General features: G+C 29.7%; 1 protein-coding gene across 2 annotated transcripts in view; it reads right to left on the bottom strand.

Annotated features, from left to right (window-relative positions):
- Window positions 1-9747, bottom strand: part of LOC117116368 (serine/threonine-protein kinase NLK-like) — a 24491-nt gene extending 14744 nt beyond the window's left edge. The window contains exons 1-4 of one of the 2 annotated variants that reach the window (XM_033260400.1): window positions 9712-9747; window positions 4441-4496; window positions 1200-1306; window positions 525-610 (exon numbers count right to left, since the gene is read on the bottom strand). In XM_033260400.1, coding sequence (XP_033116291.1) covers window positions 525-610; window positions 1200-1306; window positions 4441-4496; window positions 9712-9732 — 270 coding nt within the window. In that variant the 5' untranslated portion in view covers window positions 9733-9747. Of the gene's footprint in view, window positions 1-524; window positions 611-1199; window positions 1307-4440; window positions 4497-9696 lie in introns of both variants that reach the window. The other variant, XM_033260393.1, reaches the window with a different exon arrangement.
- Between the last annotated feature and the right edge of the window lie 430 nt (window positions 9748-10177).

The following is a 10177-nucleotide window of genomic DNA, read 5'->3' on the forward strand; positions in this document are numbered from 1 at the left end:
AATCCAAGCAGTTACATGTTTAATTTAGTAGTTTTTATATATTGTGTTATTCTCATTTGTAATTGTCTGTGTATGAAAAAAAAATAGCAGATATCTATGTGAAAAAAAAAATCTTGAATGCATTTAGTAAACTACAGCGAGCTAAAGTATTACCAAGTGACTTTAATGTTTGCGTGACAAGAATTCATATATAGTGTATATATGTATGCACTATATATATATATATATATATTTTTTTTTTATTCCTTGTTTTGCGTACTTATTTTTTTAAAGATCATTGGTGGAAGGCAGAATAAAAGTAAAATTTTGTTTTCTTATTTAGTTTTGCCAAAAACATCCAGGCAGAGGAGTAGGATGGTTAAATGCTTCAAATTTATATAATTAAGGAAGAAATATACATATCTTATCTTTGGAGATTTCAAGGCAGCGGAGGGCGTAATGAAAATAAAGAAATACTTTCATTTTTTTCTGAAATTTCCACTTTTTTGTGGCAGCGGATGCGCTAATTGGCCAAATTGAATTACCTTAAGAATACAATTGCTGTTGACTAGGAGGTTGCCGGGTTTGATATCACGATGAAGTACTCCTGCCGAATGTAGATATTTTAAACCTAAAACATATAGAAAACAATACAAAATCATATACACAAATATTCCAGAAGGCTTAGAAATATAATTAATGCATAGAAGGATGTTAAACTTTCAACAGGACTATTTGCATGTTTGTCTTGTGGAAGTGAAAAAAGATGGCCTAAAAATGAATTTCATGTAATCAGTAAAAATGCAAAATATAATATAAAATAACAACCATAATATTTAATATAGTAAAAAGGATGGAATTCATAGATCTAAATGTGTTAATATCATAATTCTACCATATTACAAAATATGATGATTGGAGCAACATGAATCGTCATTATGTTTATGCCATATAAACACAAATGTTTCTTCATCAATGTTCGTTCAGACAGCCTCATTCATCAATGCTCCCTTAATTCTAGCTTCTCATACTTCTCTTGATTTTGTTGCTGTCGTATGTCGTGTTAACATACTTGACCTTTGCCCTTGCCGTGGATCACTGTCACATCCACATACAAAAGCTAATCATTAAACATGAGCATGCTACTACTACTAGTAATAACAAAACAAAATAATAAATGAGATTATTAACATTATCAATAAATAAATTGTCTGACAAACCTCGGAGAATCTGGTAGAGGAAGACTTTGACATGGTCGGAGCTAAGGGGCTGTGGTGATACAATTATCTTGTGCAAGTCGCTCTGAAGCAGCTCTGTGACTACGTATCTAATGTAACATTAAGGAACTCTACCAACTCATAGTCTGCAATGGTCTCTAATTATCACAAATACTCATAAATCATGGACATAAAGTACATCAAAATTCTAGTTGAAAGGGATCCTTGTTTAAGCATGGATGCCTCACAGTACACAAGTTCAGGTTGCTATTATAGCCTGGTCCAGCATAAGTTCAAGGCTAAATTCTCTTATTACTACTAAATAATCACTTAAGGCGAGACTTTTTTTTTTACACCTTGTTTCGCGAACTTATTTTTTTTAAAGATTGTCAGAGGACGGCGAAAAAAATATATAAATAAAATTTATTTTCTTATTTAGCAAATGGTTATGAAAAAAACATCGAGATGGAAGAGAAAATAAAAATAAAATTGTATGGTGAATGTAAACAGTGTAGTAATGGGATGGAAATGCTTTAAATTTATAAAATTAAGAAGAAATATACATTTCTTATTTTTGGAGATTTCAAGGCAGCGGCGGGCGTAATCAAAATAAAAATAATTTTTTTTTTTTTACATTTCTATTCTTTCTTGGCGGTGGGTATGCTAACAGGCCAAAAATAAAATTGTAATTTTATATGAAATCATCATTATTGGAGGGCGGAGGGTCTGCTAAACAAGGTATAAAAAAAGACTTGCCAAACTACTGATACAACATTAAGTGTTGTTGCAAGTTTTTCATGTATTTTTATCATATTTTAGTATACTGGTATTTTGTTTTTTAATATAATCTCTGTAATTTAATATATTTAATGTGTAAATTCTTATTATAACTTTTGAATGCACTGCAATAACCACAAGTGCCACTGATAAAAAAAGTGCACATTCAATAAAGATTATTATTATTATTCATAAACCCATGACACTATTTTTCTTATTCTATCATTATTGATAAACAAATGATGATAAACATTAAAAAAAATGTTTAGGTAAACATTTCAATGTTTAAATACTGTATTTCCACACTAATTCTTTACATAATGAAATTTTGATCACTAATGAATTATTACTGATAATTTAATTCATTTTCAAATGTATTACTTGCTTTTCATTTATTTGCATCAAACCTCCCAAATGAGAAGAAACTGTATACAATTTAAAATGGTGTAAAACATAAAACAATATTAAAAATGGCAATACAGTAGTAATTCAAAATTGTACAAATTTAATGTGAAGATATTTTGGTATATACTATTTGGTGGAAGAACATATTATCAACATAATCAATAATATTTTTAAGTTGAAGTATATATTTATTTTTTATCTGTGAACAAACAACCGGAATTTCAAGCCATATATTTTACTGCATGTTTGATAATAAATATTGAATTGAATTGATTATTACAGTAACTTGCATCCTATTAAGAAATTGCAGAGGTCCCAAGTCTACCGATACTTGCGGTAGTCTACCGCTTTTAGCGACGATCCACTACGCTACCGTAGCTTACGTTTTTCTACCACATGAAAAAAATTCTCCCATAATTTTTTTTGAAAAATTGAGTAGGCTATTTAATTTTGAATATTTGCATAGAGTTAAATTTATCAAGCTGTTTCATGAAAATAATCACACAATTATTAATTAATAGTCGAAAATAATAAGTAAAAATATGGCTAAAGCGAAGAAACACAAAATACATGTGCTTTTAATTAACAATTCAAGAAGTACGTTCGCCACTGGTGGCGCACCATCAGGTCAACGAACTCAACTCTGGAAAAAGTATATTGTTTGAAAACATGGAGGTCCATGTTGTTGGTTATGCTGTAATATCGGTGAAGAACGGTAGAAAGATATTCAAAGGTATGTTTTTAAACAGTTTTATGTTATTGCGTATGGCGTATTTTGTACAAAATAATGTACATAGTAAAAATCAATAAAAAACATATATAAAATACATGAAAATACATAAAATGTTATTCTTATTACAATTATCATCACAATTATAATCATTATTACAATCATTATCATTTATTATTATTATTAGAGAATAAATAGTAAGTTTTAATAACAATAATAAGCTGTAATATAAATTTAAAAGAGCATCAACAATTAATTAATTGGGGCTTTCAATAAAATATTAAACATTAGATAAAAAGGAAAACTGATTACAGAGCCAGACAAAAAAAAAAAATTGGAATGCATGAATGAAACCTCATTAATCCTAGTAGTATTATAAAAACACCAGGAATATTTCAAATGGAGTCTTGGTGCCAGAATTTCAAGCCGTATATTTTACTGTTTTTGATAATAAAGATTGAATTGATTATTACAGAAGCTTGCATTCTATTTAAGAAATTGTTAATCATTATAATAGAGAATAAATAGTAAGTTTTAATAACAATAATAAGCTGTAATATACAGTAAAATTAAAATGAGCATCAACAATTGATTAATTTGTGCTTTCAATGAAAATGTAAATATTAGATAAAAAGGAAAACTGATTACAGAGTGAGAAAATAAAAATTAGAATGCATGAATGAAGACTCATTAAGCCTAGTAGTATTATAAAAACACTTGGAATATTTAAAATGGCATCTTGGTGCCATGGCAATTTATTATACTAGAAAGATGTAAGTTCTATATAATCATCAACAAAATATAATTTGTTCCACTTCGTTATTTTTATTTTTTTAGAGTGATCTTATATATAATTGCCTCTGGGAATTTCCCTTTGTTTGGTTTCATCTACATCTCTTTATCTTATCGGTCAGCAGTAGCTTTTTTTTGTAGCTTATATTGTTGTTTGATGCAAATGAGAGAAAGAAACAAAAGAATTTATCAAAGACCCCTTTTTGTTGTTGTCATCTTTTTAAGATCAAGTGGATAATGTAAATTACCACTAATATATGTTATTCTAGCAACAAAAGGGACTGTAATGCGAAAGAATAATTAAATAAGTTATTAAAAATGGAGATGGCATTCAAAGAGGATAGGGATGTGAAACTGAATTACTCTAAAAATTACACAATGATGTTGATGAAGACTGAAAAGAGTAAACAATAACATTTCACAAAAACTAATAAGAATTATTTTGAGGGTTCCAAATGATTAGCTGTTGGTGGATGGTTCACCTTCCTTAAATACTGTACAGACAGAATTAAATACAGTGGATTATATTAAAAAGGATACATTTCTTCAAAGAAATCAACTGGAGGTGGTTGTAGGATGTCGAGAGCTTGTAAAACCTAAAAGAAAAAAGATATATACTTATGTCAAATAAATAATTAATGAATTGAAAGAGATCATAAAATGATTTAAACAATAAACACTGGATTACTGCCCTGTCGTTACCATTTTACTAAAATCATGTGGTGCATAGATGTTACAAACACTAAAACACTAGAATTTGGCTTTTGTCTATAATACTTTTACTCCAGGATGACATATTTTCAATCACCACCGTGATTAGGCAATGCAATTTCTTTTGGTCAAATATATTTAAGTTACAAATTTATTATTAATAAAATTTTAAAAAAATAATAAAAGCACATCATGAAATATAAATAGGCCAACAGTATCTTATTTAAACCATGAATGACTAGAAGGCTGTCTACTACTTGATAATTCCACTCTTATTTCATATCTTAGTATTCAAGAAAAGTATGAATTATATTGCCATAGTAACGATACCAACAAGATTGATTCTTGTTTTTCTAGCATTTTTCATAGAAAAGGAATCAATTGGGTGACAGCGAAGTTGAAAATAGAATAGATAAATCGACTATTTATATGGATGTGTCTAACCATGAGGATATGCTAATTAACACCTCAAATTTACTAGTTAAGTCAGTTATCCCAAAGAAGATAAAACAAAAAAGAGTAAAAAATTAATGAAATAAAAAACAGGAATGAACTAAAAAATATGAACTAATTGAAGTAGTAAAATTGATTCTTTTTAATTTAGTGCCCTACTGATTCTAGGTATTATGAATTTCACTTTATGAGGGGCCGACAAAAAAAGAAGTGAGCGCTCCAAAGTGTCATTTTTTTTGCTAACGCGAGTAGATAAAAGTCACTTTTCAGATGGTGTTTAAAAACTTGCTGCACAGCCTTTAGTAAATTATAAAAATCTGACGAAGTTATTGAAGAAAGCCATAGTTAAATACTTTATTCATCACTCAGACTAAATTGGCATCAAAAGGCATTATAAAAAAAAAAATCTAATTTGTATTCAATAACCTAAAACCAAGAACAAATGAAGTGTTATGGTGTGAAAATGAAAACACAGAGCACAGAAAAAAACAAAAAAATAGTTTCCACACACATATCTGACTAGTCACATAGACAATAAGTGATTGATTGCAATGAATCTATGGACTATCCATACATGAAAACACTACCATTACATCAAACAAATGAAGCTGTTTCATTACATGCACCGTTAAATCAAACAATACATCATGTTTAAACCATATTTAGAGAGGGGAACATTCCAACTAAGCCTAGGGGGTCAAATGATTTCCACCAGGGCTTTTAAAGAGACATTGAAATTTACACAAAACAAATACTGAATATTTATAGAACGATATAAATTAAGCCATATCAAAGTTGATTAACAAGTAGAAAAAAAAAATCCAGAAAAACGATACAAATATTATGCTCAGTTTGTCAGATTTGCACAAATTGACATACATGTTGACAACCAAGATTATTTTCAACAAAGAAAAAATTAGTGTAATTTCACGCAGATATAACAATACCACTGTAGGTACTGTATTTAATTAGTGATACAGACCAGTGGTGGTTCCAGAAATTTGCAGACAAACAGTCAGAACCAAGAGGTCTACTACTAGAGCCTCAATCAGTGTCCTGGAATAAAAATCCCAGATAGGGTTCATGGGGCAAGCCTTTATGGATTAGTATGGCCTAAAAATGTGCCTTTAGACCACAACATTCGGGACTGGCAATTAAAATTAACATTGTTTTGAGAGGTCTCAGAAATATTGTAAAAAAATTACTACTCTGACATTCTAAAGAAAAAATAATATTTCATGTTCGGACAGACTTCCAAATTCTTGTGTGGGGAAACTGCATGTAGGTACTACTAAACACATTTCCAGGCATCTAGAAAAAACAAGGAAGGATATTTCAAAAGTTTTATGTCTGCAAATTTAAACATTCTTGAATCTCCAAACAATGTAATACCATCATTCAGTAAAAGACAATGGATCAAATGGTTTTAAGATTGTACCTGGATTGCAATGCAAATTCATCTTACTTTATTATACATTTAATATAATTGATTACCCATCCATTTTTCAATTTATCACTTATCAACTACGAAAAGGATGTCGAGGCTATTTAACATTGAACATGTTTTTTTAATAAATTAGTATTAATTTCCTCTTTCAATTGTAAATCATGATTAGGTATAAGTGTACACTTCATTATCTAATCATGTTCAAATAATAGAGAATGCATTACAGGGTGACAATATTCTAATTCAAAAAATGTAATAATAAAACTAATTTTACATTGTTTGAATAAAAAAAAAATTAATACAAAAGCAGCTGCAAAATATTTTGATTTGTCAAAATATTTTGTTATCGTATACACGATAATTCGTTATCGAATCGTCCCAGTTTAAAAATTTCTATCTCTTTTATTTTTTATATGAACAATTGCTTTTTAGCTTTTTATCGTTATCGTTGCAAGTACTGTATAAACATGCCTTTAGCTGGCTTTAACATCGCAGTGTAGTTCACGGGTCGAAGACCATCATGCATACCTAACCATGTCGTAGATGTGCAGGGGCTTAGTCCTAACATTTGTCAAAAAATCTCAATGTTTGCAGCCAGTACCCTTTACAGCATTAGCAAAACATTAAGGCAAAATTCTTAAGTTTATTTTCCAATCAATTTGGTATAGTTTACTGAGAATTATGATGATCTTTTCAGCAAAAAAACAAGGGATGGCTGCGATAGAAATCTCCATGTAAAATACCGCTGTGTCAGTGGATTGTTTATATCTAACACCCAAGTTAGGTCACGTGATCCACATTGCTAAATCCCTCTATTGAAGCAAATTTATCCATTTAAATGCAAAGTAACCAAATACAGCATTTAATTTAATTTTACACTGGTTTTACACAGTAAACTTTCAATAAACCATTGGTGCTTGTTCAATGATTCATCATAGGATAATTTTATGATTACTATTGATGTTAAATTTGTGTAATTAGAAGATTTTTATAAACCAAAGAAAAAAATTGAAGAAAATGTTATTGAATATTGTTCTAATTTTTAATTGATGCAAATTTACCCAACTAAATGCAAATGCAAAGTAACCAAATACAGCATTTAATTTAATTTTACACTGGTTTGCATAATAAAAGAGTAAACTATAAATAAACCATTAGTGTTTGTTTAGTGATTAATCATAAGGTAATTTTATGATGGTTGCTATTGATGCTAAATTTGTGTAAGGGTCTTAAATTAGGAGCAGAATTTTTATAAAGACATCATTCCAAATTTGTTGCGGAGCTCGAGGGAGTGCGGGGCACCGTACCAATTTCCGGGACACTCCCTCGACTCACAGGCGATTCAAGACACCTGGTATTTCAGTTAGCTTGGCATTCTCTACTACAGTATACTATGGCACTACCATAAGAAGCAACTGCAAGAATGTAGATTTCTGTACAAAAAGAGCATAGATTTCTTTATCATTACCAAATATTAATATAATAATATATATTAATTGAACTGAAATTTACTATGTTCGGGAAAAAATACAACAAATAGAGAAAAGAAAAAAGAGAGGAAAAAGATAGGAAAGGAGAAGGGGAGGGAAGAGAGAGAAAAAAAATTATCATCATTTTTTTTTCTTTCTTTTTTCTTTTTAAGTTTCATTTATGTCTCTTTTCAATTTATTCATAAAAAAAGTAATGCATTCTCTGGGAGATGGAATCCGCACCGTCGAGTTTCGGCATTGGTCACGCATCGTCAGGAATTCCTGGCAATGGCGTGAACGGTGTCGAGCGTGGTGGCGTGTATTTCATTTCTTGGGATGTGTATTATAATTTCTTTTCGTTATTAGTTAAGTAAAAAATTCAAAATACTGATAAAATATTAATTAGACAGTTTATTAGTTAAGTAAGAAATGTCTAAAGCAAGACAAATGTACATATGTTATTATTACTCAAGTTACATTGTGAATTATTGTTACACATCTCTTTAGCGATTGTGCATCTGTTACAAAAGAGAAACAATAAAGTTATTATTATTATTATTATTATTATTATTATTATTATTATTATTAGTAATATGATTCACTCCAATTGCGTGCTGTCAAGTGTTCTCGATTAGGCTTAAGTGAAAAATAAACATCTTCCTCCATTTTTCTATTGAAAAGAAGTGGTCATTATTATGAAAATAATTGAATAAATATCACAGCATTGTTTTGTGTCATCGAGAAACAATTTAAAATCGAACCTATATAATAATAGTAAAAATAATTAGAATATTTTTGTATTAACATTTACACTACAATAATTTAGATGCACTTTTGCTAACAGTTCACAGACCTAAAATTTATTTTTGTAAAATCATTATCCTTTACCACAATAACATTTCCCAAAGGGATTTTATTGGTAAGTAATCAGCTAGTCCATAATATACATAGCCTACAAGGAAAAAAAAAGTAGGAAAAAAAACACACTGGCTGGTCACATAGGCTGTTGTACACATTGAGGCTCAGTAAAACTGAGCTGTTATCATATGTGGCCTGAGGCTATGTTAGGCATGAACCTTGGAGTAGGCCAGTAATGCTGAAATGGCTTTTACCTAAGCTGGATAATTAGGAGCCAGTGAATGCACACAACTAATGCTACAGCCTGTAATTCTTTACTCACTTATGCAAATTGAATGAGACTTTGTCAGGCAGAAAAAACACCAAATGCATTTTGGTATTCTTATATAGTTACCTTTCTGCATTATCATTACAAACCTGTTATCTCTAAAGCAATATATAAATAAATACATTAATTTTTATGCATGTAAAGTCATTTTCACATTTTATTAAATATAAAATCCCAAAACAATATATCAATAGTATGTGCTAGTGAACAACCCTTGTAGTAAAATATTTGATTTCCTGGGGAAAACTGTGACATGTAACAAAAATACAAATTATTTTCCAAGAAATTACAGTTTTTCTCCTAATTTCATAAGCAATTCTTTATTACTACTAATAAGTACATTAGTACACATTTTTCATATCCCTATAGCATTCAGTTTTGGTGAAGTGATATCATTTGTGAAAATTGTGCAATTTTAGTCAGAAATTGATAATGTAGCATTTAGTTATTCCTGGAAGTCACCTGAAGGCTATATTAAATATTTTATCATTTAGCAAAGACAAGAATAAAGGTCTGAAATAAACACAAACCAGATTTCTCCCTACTCTCACAGTGGTGTGGGCCATGACCTTTGGACACAACCTTCAACCTCACAGTTCACCAGCCCTTTAAATGCTCCTTAGTGTGAATAATTGGAAACAAAAGAAGAGTCTGCATACTGTAGGCCAACAAAGAACAACCTGACCAACATCAAATAACAATGGTAGCGCAAAACAATGGCAGGAAAAAACAATAGTACACCCAAAATTACAATCCAATCTTAAATCTTTACCATCTTACAAAATAAATTCAGGAAGCTGAAATGACCAATTTGATAATATATGCAGGAAGGTCAAAATACGGGAATGATAAAATAATATTTTTATAATAATTATGTATGACAATATCCATAGGGAAAATAAGATAACCAGTGATGCATTCCAAGATCTTGAAAATCCTGATATTAACCTTCTTTAGAGAAGTCTACTTAGACAATGAGGTAATTTGGTTGTAAGCCTTGCCACCTGGACA

This window comes from Anneissia japonica, unplaced genomic scaffold, assembly GCF_011630105.1.
Source record: "Anneissia japonica isolate Jap-2015-1 unplaced genomic scaffold, ASM1163010v1 scaffold199_len4679917_cov187, whole genome shotgun sequence".
NCBI classification, from domain to species: Eukaryota; Metazoa; Echinodermata; class Crinoidea; order Comatulida; family Comatulidae; genus Anneissia; species Anneissia japonica.